We start from the raw sequence: 23,757 nt of genomic DNA on the forward strand, positions 1-23,757 counted from the left end.
GTGTTTTGGGGACTATACCTCAGAGAAGGTCTGCTTTCTGAAGGGTACTGCCTGCTTCAGCTGATCCTGTGTGTGTGTGTGTGAGCTGGTCACAGCTGGCCTGACCTGCCTGGGGGGTGGGGAGAGAGCTGGGAGAGGAGGCGCCAAGTAAAGGGTGTTGATCCAGAGGGGACTACTCAGGGCCTCTCCAGCCCAGGGCTCTCCTTCTCCATGGTGTAACTCCTTTTTGAATAAAAATAAGGGTGAAAATTCTAACAAGTACAAGTGCATTGAGAATATTTAAAACCGGAACTATCCTGGAAATTCTGAGATAATGTTTGCCAACACCAAGTTACCTGGCAGAATTTGAAGAATCATCAAAGGAAGATTTCAACTTTTGAGGGCTATTCCTGTGAATTCTCTAGTGTTATTCTGTATTAAGTAATCATTATAGCAAAGCTAACACTTGTCAATTCAGCTGCTTGTATTCAATTCCATCTAAACACTTTGGATAATAGAAACAGGTTTGAAGAAGGTTAGCTGAATAAAATGCTTCCCGTTAAAGAGGAATATGAGTATGTAAAGTTAGTGGCATTTGTACGTATGCCGATGTTAGTAATGTCACAAGTGTATGTGAGGTTGTGTGTGCCTGTCTGAGTAATTACATGTGTCTTTAAATATTCCAGTAATACTGATTAAATAAAACAGTAGTTTCACAATGCATATAAAGGGTGAAAAGCCACAGGAATACGCCCATAGCATCCAGTCTTTCCTCCTTTACAGAAAACCTTTCCATCAACACTATTCACCAGACATTTGGGGCTGGTGATACTCAGATAATCATACGTTGAAGCACTACAGGCTGAGCTTTTTAGAAGAATTATGTCATTTAAACGAGGGAAAATAAGAATGTCATGGATATGCATTTAAACACAAAATCAGAAACAGGCTCTTCGGTAGATACATCTGCAAAAAGTCTTTTTTTCGGTCTTAGTTCAGGTACTCGTCTATGAAACATGCCTGGAGAGCCCTCGATAATCCAGCAGGGGGTGCTCTGCTAGGGAACTGCCCACGTCCCTTCCTTCTGAGCTTGCGGATTTCTGCTCCTGGCTTCAGTGCCGCGTGCTCTGTAGCCCCAGCGTTTCATCACGAGTAAAGGAGGGACCAGGATATCACGCTCTAACAGTTTAGCTACTTGTCTACTGACCAGAACTTTACGTCTGGGGTTGCCGAGGGGCCCCCCTGGTAGGGAAGAGTGTAAAATTTGCACTGAGTTTGGGAATTCACTGTGAATTCCATCCACCTACTTTCTTCCTGGCTCTTTTGTCCATGGAAAAGAGTTGGCTGTACTCAGAAAACCAGGAAACTCTCCTTCTGGCAGAGGTACTGGCCCCTGGGTGGAGTGGGCCAGGATGGAGCAGTGCTATGGGAGCTCTGGCCAGCACGTGTGGAGCTGCCCCTGGCCAGGTAGCCGCTCCTGGGCCACTCTGCGAGCTATCCAGTAGGACAGGTGGCGGCATCGTGTCTGTGAAGAGAGGATGGTCTGAAAGACGGTGGTCTATATTAGAAGGTTCCTCTTGGTATTTGAGAAAGCAAATATTAGCTCCAAGCCAGTGCTGGAATGTTAAATAGCTCTGCTAGTCACGTTCACCAAATTAGGAGGAATGGCTTTGCGTGACTTGTAGCTTAAACATGTCCCTAGTTCATACGGTCTAGTAGGGATAATTGAAAACTAGGGGCAGTCTTAGCTTCCCATGAAGCGTCCATACTGCTAGGAACCCAATGGCAAGGAATTTAAAAAACAAAACAATTTAAGCCTGTTCTTGCCAGAAGCCAAACCTGAATAACACAGACCCGACCCAAGAACTAATCGTGGTCTCTCTGCCATGTAACAGAGCCCCTCTCTGGCCACTCACAATGACACGACAGGAAAACCCCAGCAAAGTGCGACAGGACAGGACGCACAGGGCGGACCAGACGGACGAGAGGACAACACACAGCAGTCATGAGCACGTGCTGAGGAGGACAGCCATTCCCACTGGCCTGTTACTGTGCAGACCAAGGACAGGCAGGCGATCAAATCAAATTCCTGGTTTTAGGGGAACTAGGTCCTGGGGCAAGAGAAGCAGCATGAAGGGACGTGTGCAGGCACACGTCCGCAGCCGCGGGGCAGGACAAGGGGGTTGGAGCGTCTGCAGAACAAGGTCAGAAACAGGAGTCAAGGCAGTGAGGGCTGCTGGCCGGACAGGAGCTACAGGCAGTTCTGCTGGAAGAAAACATTTCTGCTGCCACATGGGGACCCCTTCGTTTACTATTTGCTTGCTAATCCAGAGCCATCCTGTCTGGAAGGAAAACTCTTTTTCTTTTCTTCTTTTTCTGGCCTTTGGTCAGATAAGACTCCGTCCAACTTTATGTTTGATTTTCCCAGAGCATCTGAATAGAAGGACTTAATAAAACTTGAAAATCTCCTACCTCTGAATGTATGACTTACTTTCTTACCAGGACTGTAAAAGTCGGTCCTCATTTGGATGGGTTCTAGGTTCTTCTTTACCAAATAAATTGCAAGGTATTCTTTTGGGATTTTAAGATACAGAATTACTGCCTTTTTTTTTTCTTCTTAAGAAATTGTACTGCTTGATCACCCTTTAAAAACTGTTCACTTATTGAATCATGGCTTCAAATGAGGCAACTTGCCAAGGACCCTTCAGTAAAATAAAATGGGCAGGGGCTGGGCTGCCTGGGCTTCACGGTAGGTAATTAGGTCCCAGAGTCAGAATCTCTAGGCTGTCATGGGCCTGCTGGGCTTGGCTGTTCTCAGGCACGACGGGATAGGGGGGTGGGCTTAGCTGAAGGCAAACGTGTGGTCCCCTCTGTGGACTGAGGATCAGCGCCCCCAGCGGAAGAGCCAATGTTAAGCTTGAGCCTCAATTATGACTCATCGTCTGGCCGGGTACTATGCTCCCCACAGATCTAAAATACCAGAAAGGGGGAGGCTGCATAGACACAACCTAGAGGGCTTCGGTGAGTCCGTATGCTTCAGAACCACATCACTCTGTAAGCTCACTGCTGCAGCCTGCCGTCAGGGGATGGTGACCTGTGCCTATGGGGCTGGTGCTAGATAAAGGCTCCAGACGACATTACCTCCAGGGGCAGCTCCTCTCCTCTCAGCCTTATTTCCTTCTTCTCAAGGCCTCATCTCTCCTCCTGTGTAACTGCCATAAATCTTTGGGTTTTAGAGCTGGAGGGGACCTCTAAGATCATCTGATCTAGAACTTTCAGTTTTCAAATGGGACTCTGAAGTCCAGAATGGGGGCAGTGGTTTGCCTCATTCCTGCAAGTGACTGGTAGCAGATGTGGAACTGGACCCTGATTTCTCTCCCTTTAATTTTCCATTATAATACACCACCTCTCAGAAGAACAGAACAAAACCAAAGCCCTTGAAACCTGCAGGTATGTCAACCCAGAAACCTACGGGTGAATACACTGTCTACACATTAGAAGAGACTCAAGGGTGGTGAGGACTGGGTACTTTGGAAGGCAGAATGAACACAGATGGCATATGCCCATCAAAGCTTGTGCTCCTCCATCCCAAGTTTTATTTTTCCCCATTATGTATCCTTTTCAGGTTGTTTCTGGCTGACCATCATCTGGGGAGAATTTGGGGGAAGGCTGTCCACCAGAGCAGCAAATACTCACTGTTTATGGTACCTGCTAGTGCGTTAATGTTATTCAGTCCAACAGTGGCTCCCGCCAGTCCTTGCAGGGTCCCGAGAGAGGTCAGAGAATTCATGGCCGCACCAGCAGTGGAGTTGGGGGTTGAAGCAGCCACTGAGAAACCAAAGGAAGACGGGGAAATGGGGAGAGAAAGCACAAGGTGAGTGAAAGCCGGCTGGCCCAGGAAGGCACCTGTCCTCACGGCAGCAGACGGAGCCACGGTTCTGTCACACGACGTCTGGGAGCCACCAAAGATGTGGGACTGGACTGGTGGCAGTTCTGATGATTAGATTTGGCAAATGGAAAAAAATCATCATAACTGTTGTGCCAGTCAGCGAACACACTCGCTGCTGAGCAGAAGGGGCAAGTCCACAAACACTCTGACCACTGGTCAAAGAAGCACTCGATCCATTTCTAGCTGTGAAGTCACGGTGAATGTGAGCTTCCTTCCCATCGAGGACGGCCAGGAACTTCAGTCCATCCTCTGGGCACCTTCCTGCCCACTGGAGCTCATCCCTGCTTGCCCTTTAGCACCACACAGTGGTGCAGTGTGCCTTGCTTGGGGTCCCTTTTGGATGAGGTCAGATTAAATGCCTAAAAAGTGATTTCCCTGCCATGTCAAATTTCTGTCCATGAGTGGCATTAGCTTCTGTGTATGTATTTTCTTTCTCTTTTTAAAATAAAATTATGCATAGTCAAGTCAGTGTTTCTAGTCCTTTTCTATTATGAAACTTCTCAAGTCCACACAAAAGAAGAGACAAGAATGACAAATTCCCATGAACTCACATCTAGATTCTAGAATATTTGAGAACCAACCCACTTCCTCCAAGTGTATTTCAAAGCAAATTTCAGACTTATGTCATCTTACCCCTACATAGTACAGGATGCAACTCTAACAACTGGGGACATTTTCTTTTAAAATTCCTCAAACCACCCAAAGCACTTTCCTTTTTCCTCATTGGTCAGTTTTGTTAAGTTACGGCTTTCTAGGAAGTTGTGTTAAGTTTTCAAATTTATATTGGTATAAAATTACTCATCATATCCTCTTAATAAATTTTAAAAATCAGGACTATTTACGCTTAAGCCCCATTTCTTCACATGCTTGATCTGTCAGTTACTGAGGGAGACACTGTGGTGATGGTAATTACTCCATGTAAATGTGTACATTTGGGGGGCTATGTCTTGAAGCTATGTTATGACTTATACAGATGTTTGTAACTCATGGTCTCTTCTATTGAAATAAACTTTCTGTGCTGCTTTATTTCTAGTTTTACCTTGAAGTCAATTTTGTATGATTTAAGAAAAGCAGCACCAGCTTTTTTTTTTTGGTTATTTGCATGGTTTACCTTCTGCCATCTTTTTACTTTTTTGTCTGTTTTTTTGAGCTTTATCTTATCAATATGTGTAGCAGGTTTTTAGAAACAAGATACAGCCTAATATTTTGATAATCTTTTAGTAAAACTATTTTAATTTTATGGCACATGTCCTACCTATATTACTTTTCCTTGTTTTCCTTTAGGATTACTTGTTGATGTTTTTCATGTTCCATTTCCCTTCTCTACTACTTTAGAGGTCATATTTAATATTCCTATTTTTTATACATTACAATAAAAAATTTTAAGTCACACACGACTTATGAGAATCAAAATTAATCACTGTCATTATTCTTTGCCAGAACATTTGCTAGACTGTTTCTCCATTTGTGTATATACTTAGGACAATTTCTAGAGACCTTAAGTGGTCAATTTTTATAATTTTCACCAATTATGGTTATTTCTGTGGAGAAAGAGTCCACAGAGCTCCTCGTACTTCCGTTCTTAGAAGTGCTTCTTTGTCACCTGAAATTGTGTGAAAATTCTTTGGGCCTTTATTACTGGCTCGGAGTCAGGACATGCCGTCGGGATAGCTTCTGCCCCTCACTCACTGGCACGACAGTCAGGTGAGAGCGATCACGGGGAGGCTGACGTCAGATATAAATGTATTTCTCCGTGGGAAACCCAAGGGGACTGCTGTTTCCGCAGTCAAGCAAAATGCTTAATAAGATATTTTTAATCACATCGATAACTGACAGATTAGCAAATACTCAGAAATCAATGACTTAAATGAAAGGGTGAACCGAGAGAAGTAGTAAGTCGCGTACTGAAGGTAGCTTCTGCCTTAACAGCAGTTGGCGAACCGGATATCTGAGCTTCAGCTCCCAAAGCCTCCCGTGCGTAAGAGATACAGGAAAGTCTGGGGCCCGCCTGAGGCAGAGCACCTAAGACACAGCCCCTCCTGCAAGAAGCCTGGGCCCGCGACAGGCTGAAGTCAGCAGGGATGAGCTATCCTCCCCCTTCAGTGGTCTCAGCTTGTACTTTCCTCCAGCACCTTGTATACTCAACTGTCAGTCATTCTTGAAAGGGCCCGTTTTCAACCCAAAGAATTCTCAGAAATAAAGGTTCAAGATAATTAAGTGCACAATCACAAATCACAAAATATGCAAGTACTGAGAGTAAAAAGCAGCAGAGACAGAGTTAGACACCATATTTATATCCACCAAAACTTCAGATACTAGAACTATTAGTACACAGTAGTTCTACTTAATGTTTGTATAATTTAAAAGGGCTTGAAAAATGAAAAAAATACCCTGAGTTATAAAAAATGGCCAAGCATATTGATAAGATCATTAAATAAAAGTCTTAGAAATGAAAAATATAATTGAAATATAAAATTCAGTGGATACACAGGTTTCACAGGATGTCAGACACAGTCACAGAGAGAATTTGGGAAGCTGGAAGACAGATTTGAGGAGCTTATACATAAGTGATGAGGCAAATATAAGAAGTTCAGTGACATGGAATAGCTCTAACATGTCTGGCTGAAGCTCCTGAAGGAAAAGAGAGAAGGGGAAAAGGCAATATGGGAAGGGTTAATGACTGAGAATTTTCCAGAAGTGGTAAAAGATCTCCCCCTCTCCACATCTACTTATTCAAGGATCCTAATGAATTCCAATCAGGAAAAAGAAATACATAATTAGATGCACCACAGCAAAAAATGCAGAACACCAAAGGAAAAAAAGACTTAAAAAACAACCAGAGAGAAAAACATACCCTCAAAAGAGCAGACATCTCAGTACCTAACATCTCAACGGTAAGAATGTAAGACAGGGTAGTAAACAGTGCTGAGATAAACGAACTGTCAACCTAGAACATCCAGCAAAAATACATTTCAGAAAGCAGGACAAAATAAAGAAGTGATTTTCACACAAAAGCTAAGAGACTTTTCCACAAATAGACCTTCACTAGATGAAGTTCTACTGGATAGACCTCCAGCTAAAGGAGAAATGATCCCAGATGAAAGAAGAAGGAATGATAAGTGGTAAACATGTGGGGAAGTCTAAATAAATGTTATACAAAATAACGATCTACTGGAATTCAAAAAATACCCAGGTTAAGGAGGGCGTAGTTCAGTGGTAGAGCGCATGCCTAGCAAGCACAAGGTCCTGGGTTCAATCCCCAGCACCTCCATTAAAAATAAGTAATAAATAAAAACCCAATTACCTCCCTCCAAAAAAAAAAAAAAAAAAAAAAAGATAAATAAAAAATACCCAGGTTAGGCTAAAATACACAACAACATGAATACACCATCCATGGGTTAGGAGGGAGCTTTTTCTGAGTTACAATATTGTTAAGATCCTTGAAAGAAAATTCAAGAAAATGTACTAAATCTCAGTAAGAATAGCAAGGCTCTGTGGCATCTGAGCCACAGCCAGCAGGGTGTGCGACTCCTCTCCCCTGCCCCAAGCTCGGCATAATGATAGCTCTACTCCCGGGCGCTGTGGCCAAGAAGATGGGGGGCTCTCTTCCCCCACAGCTTCCCGCAACAGGGCTGTGGTTTCCCCTAGGGAGGGGCAGACCACCTTTCTGACTATCCTCCCTCCCTGGCTCTGCCTTGCAGAAACTCCATTGCAGGCCAAGAAGTGTATGAGTCCTTTCCTCAAACCGGCCAGCACTCAGGGGGTGTTCTTACAGGCCCAGCACTCTGAGAATACTGGGCCCAATTCCCCTCATCCCATCTGGCTTCTGGGGGAAAGTTCGATGCCCACAAAAGCAGGCTGAGAAGACCAGCAGCTACTGCCCTCATCCAGCACCCCTCTTGTAGACCAGGGGTTGCTTGAAACCAAGCAGGTTGCTGTCCCCGCCCTCAGCTCCAGAGCAGGGGCACAGAGGTTCTGCCCACAGAGAGACAGACACACACAAGACCAGAGAGCTTACTGGGACATAGTGTGGGGAAGGCACCGTGGACAACAATAGAAATGTTGGTAGTGGGCTATTAAGAGGAGGCTGGTAGTGCCATATGGCAACATGGTAGGCCAGCAAGAAACTTAGCAGAACCAGCTAGAGAGCTAAGGAGAGCCCTCCTGGGGTCAGAGCAAGCCAGGGAACGGCCTTGAAGCCTTTCCCTGCGAAGAGGCATGACTTTAATAGAGTCAGACTGCTGGGGGGAGGGCAATTAAAACGCCAGGGCTGAAAAAAAAAATAAGATTAAACAACTAGAAATTAACGGACGCTAAAGGTTGGACGTGTCACCAATAGAAACAGACCAGCCTGAAATTTAACAGGGAATCAAGCAGACAGGCAATCAAAGAGAGCAATTTGGAAGAATTACGTCATTTCATAAAGGAAATAGAAGAATGCGGCTCACGTTAACCTATTCATCCAAGAAAGTCACTACTTCCTACTACAAGAAGTTAATACAAAGAGATCCACACTCAAACACGTAATAGTAAAAATGCTCATAGAGATAAGGAAAAAAAATCTTGAAAACAGCAGAAATAAAAAAATGACTCATGAAACAAATATATGTATGTGTATGTACGACTGGGATATTATACTGTACACCAGAGATGGACACATTGTAACTGTACTTCAATTAAAAAAAAAAATTCCTGGACCAAGGGATCCCACCAAATTTAACAGCTGACTTATCAGCAGAAACAGTGGACAAGAAGGCAGTGGGATGATGTATTCCAAGTGCTGAAAAGAAAACACTATGAACTAAGAATCTTATATCCAGCAAAACTATCTTCCAAAGATGAAGGAAAAAATAACATTCCTAGATGAACAACAACAGAGAATCTGGTGCTAGCAGAAATGTCTTACAAGAAATACTAAAGCAAGATCTTCAGGCTGAAAGCAAGTGACCGACCCCCCCAACCCCAACAGTAACTTGAATCCAGACACACACAGAAAACAAAGACCACCAATAGAGGCATTTGTGTAGGAGACTGTAAAAGACAGTATATTGCATTTTTCCTTTCTTCTCTTAATTGATTTAAAAATCAATCACCTAAGCCAACTCTTGGGGCCTGTAACATATAGAAATGTAATATATTTGACAATAAAAGCACAGAAGAGGTGGGTTGGGGGACAAGGTTGTATTGGAGCAAGGAAATTACCAGATGGTAATGATAAAAAGAAATGCAGCATGACTGGGACACTGTGCTGTACACCAGAAATTGACACATTGTGACTGACTGTACTTCAATTAAAAAAAAAAAAAAGGAAGAAATGAAGAGAACCCGAAATGGTAAATACGAACAGTACTAACTCTATAGATATATACCTGCTCTCCTTTCTTTTTTAAGTTTCTTTGAAAGATATTAGATTGTATAAAGTAATAATTACAATATATTGTTGGGTTTGTAACATATTTGGGCATTTTTTATATATATATATATGTATATAAATAATAGCTCAAAAAGGGGAAAAGAAGAGACAGTTATATAGGAGGAACATTTCTATATCTTACTGGCATTAAGCTAATATAAATCTGAAGAAGATTCTGTGTATTGTACAGTGTATGTATTGTATATTGTAAGCCCTAAAGCAACCACTAAGAAAAGGACATTTTAAAATATTGAACAAGTCATTAAATTAAAACGCTATACTAGAAAGTATTCACCTAATGTAAAATAAAGTCATAAGGGAGAAACAGGAACAAAAAGATGAGACACAGAAAACAAAAAGGGGAATGGCACACACAGAAGCAACCATATCAATAAAAACATTAAATGTAAACGTATCACGTAATATAGCCAAAAGGCAGGGACTGCCTGAATGGGTAAGAAGAGGAAAAATCAAAACCCAGATCTGTCTACACTGCTTGTATAGGTGACATGCTTTAGATTCAAAGACACAAACAGGTTGAAAGGCAAAGGGTGGATAAGTATATACCAGACAAACAGCAACCACAGAGCTGGACTGGCTTGGTTTAAAATGAGACAATAAAGACTTGACAACTATTTTAAAGAGAAAGAAAACTGGGTCAACTGCTTGCACTGCAAAGGACCTTAGTTTACTCCCAAGAAAATGTGTGTCTTTGGTAGCTCATGAAAGAACTCCAGTGCCAGGGTGTGAGGACTGTCCGAGAACCCTTAGTTTATTCAGTGCTCTATTTTTCTTCACCTCCCTCAGACTCTTCCCTCAGCTCCAAAAGAAGGGAAAGGGACAGGAAGGCACAGGGCGGGAGATGACTTGTCGCTCCAGCAGCACAGGACATGCACGCGAGGAGACTGGGATGAGGCGCAGCAGGGCCGAGACTGAGTAACTGACCACGACACTCTCTGGCACTCGTCTGAGAGACACGTACAAGTTACTGTTATTCTCAGGTACCATTTACAGCCAAGATGGAGAAGTCCGGGCACCAACGTAGCAAGGCTGGTAACCTGGAGAAAGTCCCTTATGAGTAAGGGACCCCACCATGTCCTAGAAAGCCCCATGAGACCTGTCACCATGCTGATGGAGGCATTCCCGCTAGTTCCCACAGACACAAAACACAAGACGGGGCCTTAGCACCTTACTCTCTGCAACGTGAACTTTTCAGACCTCATTTACTGCACAGACCACACCAGGCTCTAATCCTCTGTGCCACCCCTAGGGTGGGTCACCCTGTATCTACTCTGTGGCAGGGCAGGGATCACGGAGGTTAGCACGGGGATCCTGAGAAGCTTGGCCCCACAGGCGCTGAAGAATGAGACCACAGCCCTAAATAACACATGGTCACAATCTCCTTACCCTATCTGAAAAACAGAAAACCAGAAGCTGCAGGTAAGACTGAGTGCTTTGGACTCAAACTGTGTCCTCATCTCTGTTGGCTTCTGTTTCAACATATTTAAACAGAGAAAAAACAAACCCACCCAATTCAAAAGGTTGCTTTGAAGATTAAGTAAGGTCGTCTATGCGATGAACTTGGCGTGGTATCTGGGGATCTTCAGACCGTCACCAATTACCGGTCACACACAGGATGCATTTCATAAAACCACAAAAGAGGAGATAAGCTTTCCTCCGCCTTCAGTCCGAACATCCTCAGTGACTGACGGCTGTACAGCCACCAGCCCCGTTTCTGCTGGATGAGCTCTTCTGCCTCGCAGGGAAGACGGCCGCCGGGCGGGGCTCTGCTGGACCGCAGGTGCCGCCCGCCTGAACTCTCCACCCGAGAAACCCAGCAGGTGGACCCGCAAGTCGCCTGCGTCTAGCCAGAATGTCACAGTGGCAGGAGGGACAGGGAGCTGGCTGACCTCAGCGTGGGCTGAGCTCGTACTTCCCGGGTGATTTTTCCTATCATGTCTGTGCGACAGGTTTGAGCCAGAGGTGGGTGAAAATCACCCCTGCACTTGTGTGGAACATTCACTGCTGGGAAGGCGAATGCGTTACAGGCAGATGCGTGTCTAACACACGAGCCCAGAGGAGGCTGGGAATCTCAGCGGGCTGTGATCGTGAAGGATGATACACAACTTAAGGTCTCTTTATGTCTTGGTTGCCTATTTCTTTAAAAACCCAGGAAGACTGGCTACAGTGGATTATAGTTTTCTAACCCCTTCTCGTGCTGTTCTTGGGTGGTCCGAGGGGACAGGGTGCAAACTGGAGGGAGAGGACTAAAGCACGAGATGGAGTGAACTAAACAATGCCTTGAAATAAGAAGGCTCCACGCACCCCACTGTTTTGGACAACACTCTGAAAGTTCTCCCCTGGCTGAGGAACTTGGAAAAGATCTCTCGACTGTGTATCGAGCTGCCTTTAAGAACCTTCTGAGTTCTAGCAAACAGTCTGTTTAAAGCAAAAGGAAAACTCCAATCTGTCTCACAGATCATCTCAATCAAGTACTTCAAACCCAAATATTCAACACAGACATCACAGAGAAAAAGCCCCTAGGACACAATACACAGAGACAAATTAAATGCCACCAACACGCACATTTCCCTATGTCTGTGTTGGCGGGCGGGCAGGATGCTGCCTTAATTGGGTTATTGCATTCTGCCCACCTAAACTCCCCCTCAGTCTCCACGAAGAACAGCATCCTTCCTTCGCTTTCTCAATTAAACTGTTTACAAAAGGCCAAAGGAACATTTCAAGAGAGGGGTGGTCAATAAACGTTGGCGCGTCATCGCCCACGGCACCTCAGAGAGCAGAAGTCTGCTCCAGGCAAAGGGGAGGTCGGACAGCACAGCCCAGAGGAATGCGGGGGGCGGAGGCCGCCTCCCTCCCCTGCAGTGACAGACAGAACCTGTCACACATGTGTTTTATGCCTATCGTATCACTGGCTCAAAACTACGAAGCAGCCCCAAGAGGTTACAACCAGCTTGTAGCCAGGAACTAAAACTGCCACGCAACAGACGAGAGCCAGGTTTGTATCACCTCACAGGGTGACGCAAGTCTGCGTCTTTGGCTGAAAACAGTGTGGGAGGCGGGCATGGAGAGTGAGGGGGGCCGGGGGAAAGGGGACAGGTGGTGAGGAAGGGGGACTCTGCTTTGCTCACGGGATCCGGTCAGTTCACTGTTGGAAAGACTCCAAGCTCAGGAATCCCCGAACACCCACCCCAACCCAAGCGATAAGATAGCTTCTTTCTCCTCGAGCTGTGGGATGTCTCAGGCGAAGGATGTCTCCGAGAGCTTCTCGGGAGAAACCGACATCGGCAGGGCTGGAGTCGGGGCCCCTGAACTGAAATACAAGACACCCTTTCAGCAGGGTGCTTGAGGAAGGCCTTCCTGCTCTGTTCTCTTCCTGTTCTAACTCCTGCTTTAGTGGGTGGGTAAATTAAGTTTGCTTGGGTCCCCAGGGCTGTGTTTAGAGAGGGAGATAAGAATGACTGCTCTGTTCTCTGCTGTAGGCAGAGTAACGATCCCCCTAAAGATGATAATTTTCTGATAATTTCAGAAACAGGCGACTATGTCCGGTCACATGACCCAGAGGGATGGAAAGTGGCTATTCCGCTGACCCGGAGCTGGGGAGGTTTTCCTGATGACCTGCGTGGGCCCAGTGTAATCTCAGGGGTTCTTATCAGGGGCTGGAAAGAGATCCAGGGGATGGCAGCCTGAGAAGCACGTGGCCAGACCCCGCGGGCTCTGAGGACGGAAGGACGGGCCACGAGTCAAGGGAAGTCAGAGGGTGGTCTCTGGAAGCTGGAAAAGCAAGGACACAGATTCTCCCCAAGAGCGTCCAGAAAGCAGCGCACCCTGCTGACACCCTGATCTTCGCCCCGTGCGTACAGCAGACTTCTGACCTACAGAGCTGCAAGATAAGAAATCTGTGTTATTTTAAGCCACTAAGTTTGTGGAACTTTGTCCCAAACAGCAACAGAAAACTAACCTATTCTCCAGTTCACGTCTATCAGGAAGCATCTCCTCGTGATGACAGCTGCTGTTTACTGTGGGCTTACTACGTCCCGGTCATCGTTCTAAGAACTTCACGCGTATTGGCTCATTTCATCATTTATGATTATTCCATGAGGGAGAGGAGTGGGCAGAAGGTCATGCAGCTGCGTGTGGTTCAGCCAGGATTTAACTGTGCTCTCCGGCCAGAGGAAGGCAAAGGCCGGACTTGTGTGGCGGACGTGCCCTCTTGCCTGCAGCTGGGATGCTCCGCCGGCCACACTGTCACTAAAGGCAGGGACCATGCTGCCCTTTAAGGGCGTGGTAACCACATCCCCACTGAATGGGGAAGAGTTCTAATGTAGGGTCCCCGGTACCAGGGTCCCCTGGGGGTCATCGAAGACCCACCGAACGAAACCTCTGGTTGTGGGGCTTAGGACTCTGAATTAACACGCTCTCCTGGTGCATCTTCTACTCCCTAAAGTTGGAGACCCACTGATCCCAGGGCTGTCTAAGTGCAGCGTCACCAATTTCCCTCAGGGCTGGGTGTGCAGTTGAGTTTGGGGCATGAGACAGTGAGAGGTGATGGCGGGTGAGACAGGGGAACGGATGCTGGGAAGCAGCAAACGGGTCAAAAACTGTGGAAGAATAGTCAGCTGTGGTTCTTGCTTCCACATAAAAAGTCCTCCCTGAAGATAAGCTTATTAAAGAGCAGGAGTTCCACCCGTCTTATTTCCTAGAACCCATGAGAGGGACCCACTACACAGGGTAGGCGCCACATAAGGATTTGCTGAGTGGGAAGGGATGGGAATTCCACTGATGGCTGTGGCAGGTGCACAGGACCCCACGTCTCCCTTCTCTCTGGATAAGGTCAACCCCTGGGGGTCAGGGAGCTGGATGAGGGGGTCCCACCCCACCTGACGCTGTGGCCCCCTCTGCAGCCGAGCCTGGGGCTCAGGGAGGGGCTCTCACGACCCTGTCCCTGTGGCTCATACGTCAGAGAAAGGGTGTGGATGTTGTTAAAGTTACAACTGGCAAAGCCAGGCGCTGCCTTGTCACCAGGACAGGAGCAGAGATGCTTCGTGCCTCTGATGTAACTTACGCAGAAGGTACCGGATGCCCCCTCTGCTTCCCAAGGCTCCGCCCTGCGCACTCTCCCTGAGAGGCAGGAACAGGCCCAGGGCCAAGTGCAGAGGCCTGTGGCGTGACCTCGCCCTCCTGGAACCGGGGTCAGTGGCGCAGAGTAGACGCCAGGTTCCTCCTTGTTCTCTGTATAAGGAGAGCGTCGAACAGCTCGGGGGGAGGCTGCCCGCTGAGTGCAGGGAATGTGGCTCTTTCCCCATCCTTTTACAGATTCCAGATCCACCAAGAGGGGAGAGAAACGTCCATTAGGGGCCACCAACCTCTCACAGTGACCACGTCTCCATGTAACATCTTCTTCCTATGTGGATGCTGACCTTCCTGCCTCTCTTTTATCCGAGCGCTGGCAGGTTCTGTCTCGCATACAACCATCCCAGCAACGCCTGTGCTCTCTGGGAACCCAGTGCATCAGTCTCCTCGTATTAACCCTCTTCCCCACTTTTCCCAGGCGGCAAGAGATTTTTCTAAAACTCGACAATGAAACAACATCGATGGAAGACAGCAAGAATCTGTCTTCAGTGCATTCACGAAACACTTGCCAGAGAACAATCAGACAGCGAAGCACAGAGGCTTTGTGGTTTAGGAAATAAAACAACTGCAAGCACAGAGAAAATTGCCTGCATCAACCAAACACTCTCAGGGCGGTGGAGCCTGTGGTTGCCGGGTGCTGGCATCCAGCGCTGCGGGGAAGACTTCGAGGTCAGATAATTAAGCGGTTACACAGGCACCTCTGTTAGGAGCTAATCACCACCCAGGGCGTTAGCCAAGCACAGTGTCCCTTCTCCCACGAGGTCTAATTACTCCACAATAACCACGCCTCTTATTTTAACTTATTCCCTTAAAGAATTTTTTTGGGGGGTGGGGGGTGAGGAGAGGAGGGATGACAGGGTGGGAGAAGGCGGTCTATGAAAGGACACGGAGGGTGCAGCTTCCGAGGTGCTCTGATCCCACCACTCTGCAATCTGTAATGGGCACGTCCTTTACCGCATAAACATCTGTATCTTCCTTCACTGACCCACTTCCAACTCACAAGGAGAACAGTCAGCAAGTCGGCTCGGTGCCACGCTGGGCCAGACAAGAACCATCATTACTGGTTCTCTAGATGGGGAAGAGGAACTCCTCCGAGTCTAAAGGACCAGATGAAGAAAGCCCCTTGTTGGAACTCCAGATTACTCTGGAGGCATTATTCTAAGACAGCAAACACTTCAGAAGGTTTAAAATGGTGCAGAAATGGATGTGGGCAGTATCATCGGAGCTCTCACCGGGTGATGTTTCCCAGAAAAGAACCTACATTATTAGCTGTCATCAAACCTGAGATCTCCTCACCCTGCCTTATTTTCAGTACCCTCCCCAGTCCCATGAGGAGGGACCCTTAGAAATGAAGGCGTCTCGTGGGGCCACAAGCTTGAACAAGTCAGTTTAAATAAAGTCAGTATTTATGGATCGAACAAGAACGGAGCCAAGGCAAGAGAGATCTGGACCTGCTTTCCCTTCTCATGGTGTTTTGCTTATGGATTAAATAAAAGTACGTGCCTCCCCATAGCTGGTCTCAGATATTTTTTTATGGATGGTCAGGGGTACAGATTGAAAGAAATGATGGTGATTTCCTTACAAGGGTGAGAACATGCAAATAGAACCCCCCATAAAAACGATTCCTGTTCTCCAGGAGTTCCTGCTTCTGAATGGGTCATGGGGTGGCCGCAGTGACTCCCCTCCGCTGCTAACCACCTGGGCTCCCTCGGGCAGATCGTTTAACCTGGTGGGCTTCGGTTTCCTCATCTGGATCATGAATGAGGCACCTGGATAGATTCCTTGTAATTATGACATGTGGTGACCTGCCCAGGCTCTGGACTCTGGAGAGAAAATGTGAGGGATGTGAACTTCTGGTGGAGGCACTGGGAGGTCACAGAGGACCTGTCTGCATCCTGGTCTTAGGAGGTCCTGGAAAGGGGGCAGATTTTCCTTTGGGTAAGAGGACTCCAAGGTTGGGAAGGGTCAAGTTGTCCCCTGGCAGAGTTGTAGGTCTGAGAAGCTGCGAGCTGCAGGTGTGGTCCCAGCACACACCTTGGCTACCTGGGCAGCCGCCTCAGCAAAGGGCCGCCCACCGAGCACAGACTCAGTGTCCTGCCCAGAAGAAAGTCAGACTGCTCTCCAGGGGCCCGATGCTTCACTCCAGTGGTGACAGCTACAGGGAAGCCCGCCCGGCCACGGTTCCTGTCCTCTCTTTAACCCAATAGTGCCCTCCTGTCGTTGGTAAGCGAGGTGTGCTGGATCTGTAACTTCAAGTCAAGTTTAAGGCACTGTGGGAAGTTCACTGCCAACGTGTTCAGCCAAGCCCCAGAGCAGAAAGTCAGGAAAGGGCCTACTCCCTGCATTTATAGTCTAATATTTTTAGGAAGGGTGGGGAGAGATTTGTCTTCCAAAGGCAAATGTTCAGAGAAAAAAAAAACAACTGGATCTTCGTCCAGTTTTAACCTAGTTTCTTATTGTCAGAGGAGCAGAATTTAGTGTCATCCCAAAATAATAATCTTTCCCAGATGATACTCTAATGGTGTCTTTTTTTTTTTTAAAAAAAAAACCAAAGTAATGGCATGTTTTATATCTACATATTCTCTCGATAGTTCAATAAAAGTAAAAGTAGACAATTCCATTTCACAGTGGAAAAAACTAAGCAAAGAAAGATGAAATGATCTGCTCTAAACCACAGTCTTTTAACTCTTGGTCAAAATGTCCACATACTCTAGAAAGAAAATGAAATCGTAGTTCCTCTATCACATCCTTTAGATGAACTCCTTTTTTAAACCTCTGCCCTGGGCATGAACTGTTTTTTCCCCATTCCTAGCCCTCGACACTTAAAGTCTTGACTCACATGTGATGTAAATACTCTCCTGTCTCAAGGCTTTTACATCCTCCCCAGTCCTGACTTCATTCTGTTCACATCTCAGCGGCAAAGGCGCTCCCTCTTTAAAGGCACACCATGCACTTACTGAGCATTTGAGCATTTGCATGGGCCCCGGCCCAGTCACAAACATCAGTGGACACGTGGTGCTGGGGGTGGGGCTCCTCCCAGCACGGGAGATCCATCCACGCGCTGCTGGGCCTTAAAAGAGGGTTTGTTCCGTCCCTCCAACCTCCTCCCCACTTCAGTCCATCAGTTTTTCACCTCTTGTTGCCTCCTTCTCTTTAGTCTAGAAATATTTAAGTTTCCTCCATCTTAAAATCTGTCCTCAATTCACCCTGCTTCTTTAATAGACTTAAAAAAAAAAAATCTCTCAATTTCCTGAAAATGTCATACATAATTCTTGCCTCCAGTCTCACATCCCCCTCATTGCTTCCAGACCCGTGACGTCCATCCATCCACCTCTGCAGTGGACGAGCCACTCGAGGGTGAACAGACAGCCCAGGAGCTAAATGCAGATGCCTCCTCTCAGCTCTCCCTTCATCACCTTCTTGCCTGAATCACTTTCGCTTGGTTTCCCTGGTACCAGGCTCCTGGGCGGCTCCCTCCCCGACTTGGCTCCTCCTGTCTTGTCCCGCAGACACAGTCATCAACCAGGGCTCTGCCCCAGGCCCCTCCTCAGCTTTGCTTGGTGATTCTCAGGCCCAAGGGGACATCAGCCCACCTCACCTCCTCTGCAGCTCATCTGCGACAAGCTGGAGGGTCAGGCACCCAATGGTTGTGGGATGTATTTCAGTGAAAGGCCCGTTTGCTGCAGGAAAATGGGGTGCGAGAGGATGGTCACGTCTCAGATCTCAGGGATGTGCCCCATCAAGCGAGGGTCCTTGGCTTCACGCAGGAAAGAATTCAAGAGTGAGCCAGTTTACAGTGAAAGCAAGTTAATTTAGGGAGACACACACTCCACAGACAGAGTGTGGGACATCTCAGGAGGTGACAGAGAGGCTGTGAGGTGCGGGTGTTGAGTTTTTCTGGGTTCAGTAATTTCTTACGCTAACAAGTAAGAGGGTTATTCCAACTGACTTCCTTGGGGAAGGGACAGGGATGCTGGGGACTGGGCCACTGCCCATATCTGGCCTTTGAAGGTCAGCCTTGGAAGTGTCACAGCACCTGTGGGTGTGTCATTTAGCAGCTAGCATATTATGTACGGTGAGTGTATAATGAAGCTCAAGGTCTACTGAGAGTCAAGTCTTCTGCCATCTTGGTTGTAACCAGTGTATGTTGTATCCTCAGCTGCTGTGTTATTCCTTTCATGGTTGTGCCCTGCCCCCTTCCCTCCTGTCTCATGGGCTGCAGCTCATCACATACAAGATTCAACCAACTTCTACTACAAACTCCGTCTCCTCCCGACCCTCCTCTCTCTGCTTGTGAAAACACTGTGATCCAAACTGGACACGCCTCTGTCTTCAACGCCTTCCCTTTGTCTCCCTCACATCCAATCGGTACCCTCATTCCTGGGCTCAGAGTCCTTAAATGGCTCTTCGCTGCCTGACAGAGAAAGTCCTCGCTTCTTGGCCATGGCTCTCAGGGCCTTTCCTCCCTGGTTCTTATTTTCCAAACATCTCATGCTGGTGAAAATGAGATGATTTTCCATCTGCTGACGGAACCCTTTTTCTTCATTTTCTCATGTTTGACAGTTGGTGTATCTTCCATTCCATTCCTCCCTCTTGAAATCCCACCCCATCTCAAAATTCTGGCTCACGCGTCAACACTTCTCTTACACGTTACCCCTATTTCCTCATGACAGACTCTCCCATCACTGACACCTGTAAGTTATCCGATTCCCTGGATTCTTCAACTGGATTGTCCAGGTTGGTGCATTTTGCTTCTTTTCTTGCACATGGCCACCAGTTCATGGGATTAAACCACATACCAACTAAACACTTCTATATTGTTGCTTTTCAGACTTACAACGTTGATCTTCGGTCATAAACCTCTGTGACTAGAGTCAAGTTGTGTTGGTTTTTCCATCTAATATAAAACACATCTAAGCAATTAATACATGCTTTTTACCAGTGCCAGTATGGTAATGTGGTTGTATCAGACAGCAGCAGATCATCTGGCAAGTCCTCATGGGGGGTTGTGTTGTACAGAAGACACGCCTCCAGCCTCACCCACACCTCACAGGGGCTCTGATGGGGACCCGCACACAAGGGGGGAGACACTGCACAGCAATGCTCACCCTGAATCACAGGCTCAGCGAAGACTTGAGACTCACAGAGAACGAGAGCCCTGATCTGAAGATATTCGAGAAAGTGCACCCCAAACCAAGGAAGAACAAAGCACTGAGAACGCAGTGCTGTCCTGCCACGGGGAAAGTTTGCAGAGATCTGAGGCTGGGCTCTGCGCGAAGTGGAGGACCATCCCTGTGTCCACCCTCGGTGGGGCAGCTTTATGAACCGTTGCATGAGCTCAGGATGCCCGCTTTTGGTAGGGGCCGTCTCATGGGCTGGTGGGCCGGCCCATGCACAGTGCAAAACGTTCTGATGGCAGGTGGAGAGATGCCTCGGGCAGCTCAGGACACTGGGATGAATTAGAGAATTAGCTGCAGTCCTGACTATGTGGACCACTGGACTTCTCATTTTCTTGATAAGTGAAATTCAAAGGTAATTCCACATCAAAATGCCCAGCATGGGCAGGGGCCATCCAAACTCCAGTTGGGCGACATGTGAATACTTCCTTTTTTTTTTTAAACCCTAGAAGTAGAACGATCAGTGCCAAATAAAGAACCATTTACTAGCTAAACAACAAGGTCCTGCTGTAGAGCACAGGGAACTACATTCAATACCTTGTGATGGCCTATAAGGAAAAAGAACATGAAAAGGAGGATATATTTGTGCAACTGAATCACTACGCTGTACACCAGAAGTGGACACAACATTGGTAGTTGACTATACATCAATTAAAAAAGAACCATTTACTAGAGAGACAGACCGCTCCCAATTATTTATTTTTAAAATACGTTTTAGATGCCCAAGGACTTTGGAAATACTTGGTTTTCATGAAATGCCCGGGACACTTTTCTCTTTTTTCTAGTTTTACCACTTAGCAGATCCACTCGAATGGTGAATACTAGTCTCGGGGCTCTTTGTGGCATTAAACGTATAGGAAAATGGTCTAGCTGACAGAAGGGACGTGCCGAGATGCAGACCCCTTCTCTCCTCACCCTGGTCTAATCCACAAAATTTTAACACGAGGTGTACTAAAAAACTGGTCATGAAAGTTTTTTTAAAGTGGGGAGAAGGTATAGTTTACACTGAAAGGTGAATCATCAAATCATTTTCCTCCAGTGGGAATCTAGTCAAATGTGCCTTTTTAAAAGCTAATGCTAAACTATAAACAACATGAGGGAAGGGGTTTTTTCAGCTCTGTCCACTGATGTGACTCCAATGCCTAGAACAGTCCCAGGCGCCTCACAGATGCTCAGTGAACATCTGCCAAATGAATGAAAAAATCTATTAGGAAGTTATGGTCCCTCCAGTGATGTGTTACTTACAGAACATTATAACATCATGTCCAACCTCGTTAACACTGAGGAAAATAGACTGAGCCCCGTAATGCCAAGATCAAGTTAAGGCGTGGAAACCTCAAAGGAAAAAAAAAAAGCACAAAATGTTGAAACCTGCAGGAAATGAGCCAAGAATGGGACATCAGTTCTCATTCTGTAGCAATCAGGGTGTAAGACTGGTGGATTCAACCCCACAAATAAAGAGCTCATTTTAAAACCCGCTTGACTCTGCCTGCCTAAAACACTTCAAAGTGTAGCGAACGAAGGAGGAAAGGTGATTGTTTTGAGAGTTACTTCTTTTCCTTGATTATAAGCAAGGAAAAGAGATGGGCCTCTGGAGAAATGGGTAACAGACCTAGGTAACTGTCAGATGAATAACAGATCCCTGAATTAGTAAGATGCTGAAGTGAAGTTAAAAAAAAAAAACCCAAAGTTAAATGCGGTCCTGCTTCGTGGACTCAGTAGGGGTGCCCGAGGGCCACGTATGGTTGGCGGGACGGAAGGCAACGGGAAGGACAGGATTGTGGAAGCAGGTCAGTTTCAGACTTCCTGAGGTTGCAGCATTGCTGCCAAGGCAGCCTTGGGAGATGGCCACTCCAGCACCCACTGTCTGTCTGTCCCTCTCTCCTGGCCCCATAAGACGTCACCCTGCATGAGTGTCCCTTGCATGTGACGGCTGGGAGGGGCCAGTGTAAGCCCAACTCATTTTCATGTACTTGCCCTGTACAAAGTAGACAGCTCCAAAGTGTGGGTTCCATCAGTCCACAAATCCATCTCTTCACATGACATGAGTGCTCATGTGATACACATGCAAATACAGTAAGTGAGGGGACAAAAGCCTCCTGTAACACTGAAGGGCTCTGGGGCGACTTGGAGGATAATTTCTGGTTCCCCACTGTTCAGCAAGCCTGGTGACACCAGTGTGTGACAATGGAGGTGACCACTCGCTGGCTCTTCCGATATGAGGAGTCCAGGAAAGGTCTGAATCCCAGGGAAACCCTCCCAGTCTCTGTTCCCCTCAAAGAGTCCACAAAAAACTGTCACCATTTTCTTGGGACTTGGAGCCTGTCCCAGCCTTCAAGGATGGGCAGGCAACATCTTGAAGATGGGGAAAAAATACTGCCTGGAATTTAAAGTGAAAACCATTTGAAAAGCCATTGGAGGGAATGGGAAAATGCTCCCTTCACTTTTAAAAGTGCCTCCCACTATTGAAACAAATGATCTATTATCCTGAAGTGCACACTTGGCTGAATGCACTTAGAAGCATTTGGAGAATTTTAAAACATCTTTCTATAGTTAAAAAAACAAACAAACCAGAAAACAGAAGGTTATTGGAATAACGTGGTACACGAATGCAACGTGGTTTCAGACAGAAAATGCCACAGAAATGTTCCTACGCAGTCAGGATAACTCTCTCACCCAAGCTCTCAAAACTCCCAGGGAAGGACACCAACTCTACAAGCTGGTGAAACACAAGTATTATCAGCTTTCTTTAAGACCTGGCTGCACTCCTTATAGAGGATGTGCGTCTTTATGCCAACATTAAGACACGTTCCTCAAAAACAGGTTCAGAACTGGCCAAGAACAAATGACCCAAGAATTAATTAACCAAATGGGAGACTAAAGTAAACAAAGGAGAAATGATCATATCAAAATAAAAGCCAAGAAATGCGATTCAGCTAGGCTTCAAAAGACCCGAGAGAAAGTCATAAAAAGGCATAATATGCATTTACCTGGTTTTTATTCTTCATGATTTAATTTCTAATTTTATTCCCTACCATCTGATAATTGCACGAAACACTTATTTTCACCATGGGCAATTTAGACTATTTCAATGTTTATTTCAAGGCCAGGAGACAAAGAAACCTATTTATTGCCTAGGGGGATTTTTTTTTTAAACAGGCATTAATGCCTAATTTTTGATATTTTAAAGCACAGGCTGTTTAAAATCATTTATAATAATGCCGTTGGGGGCCTGCTCCTGGGTGTGTAAAATTAAAATGATGAATTTACAATTATAAAAATAAATGAACAGTTTGGGGGACTGAGTTGTCCCTCTTCCAGACGGATCTGTCTGAGGCACAGGAGAAATCTTTAAAAGCGGGGCAAGACCAAGGCCTGTGCAGGAGCGTTGGGATGATTCTTCGGTGCACTTTACAGTTTGAATGAACTGGGTTCATGTCACAATAGGAAGCCTAGTTTTTTATTATTTAAAAAGGTAAAAGGCACTGGCCTTGCGAAACTGCTTCCTGCCCCTTTTATTTCCTGGGGAATTGCTCTGATGAAGTGGAGAGTCATGAATTCTACTAACCACATTTTCTGTGACTTTGAAAGAGTCCCTGATGGAAATTAGACAAATCATTCACTTTCGCTTAAATGCCAGATTTTTTAGTTACACTTAAGAAAAATAATTGAAACACAGATTTCAATCTTTTCGGCTGCTGCCCTTCAGGATGCTAATGAAATACTTTCAGCTATTATGCAAAGCATTCCTTAACAGAGAAGAGCAAAACCTCTCTCACCGGTACCTCGGTTGGCAGAATTTCCCCACGTTAAGAGTAAAGAGGAAGGACCTCTGGGGTGGAGAGAAAGCAGCTCCATCTCAGGACACTTTCCCTTTCTTAATTAAGGTCTCAGAAAAAAGCTGCAAATGGTCAAATATCTTTAAAGTTTCTTAAATACTTCGGCCAGCTTCCCAGGCAGTTTGAGTGCCCTGCATTTTAAGAAGGTTACTACAGATTCGTGCTTCTGACCACATTGGATGGAACTGATGTAAATCCATGGTCATGGACCTCACCTCTCACCCCTGACCCTTCACCTCTCCCTCTGCC

The 23,757-nt window shown here is 46.3% G+C and overlaps 1 protein-coding gene across 8 annotated transcripts in view; it reads right to left on the bottom strand.

The window, feature by feature from the left end:
* Positions 1-23,757, bottom strand: part of CELF2 (CUGBP Elav-like family member 2) — a 475,836-nt gene that overhangs the window by 14,570 nt on the left and 437,509 nt on the right. For 6 of the 8 annotated variants that reach the window (XM_032474151.1, XM_032474155.1, XM_032474153.1 and 3 more), the window contains one exon: positions 3,676-3,807. In XM_032474151.1, coding sequence (XP_032330042.1) covers positions 3,676-3,807 — 132 coding nt within the window. The remainder of the gene's footprint in view (positions 1-3,675; positions 3,808-23,757) is intronic. The other 2 variants (XM_032474154.1, XM_032474156.1) reach the window with 1 other exon arrangement.

This window comes from Camelus ferus, chromosome 35 (genome assembly GCF_009834535.1).
Source record: "Camelus ferus isolate YT-003-E chromosome 35, BCGSAC_Cfer_1.0, whole genome shotgun sequence".
In the NCBI taxonomy this organism is placed as follows: Eukaryota; Metazoa; Chordata; class Mammalia; order Artiodactyla; family Camelidae; genus Camelus; species Camelus ferus.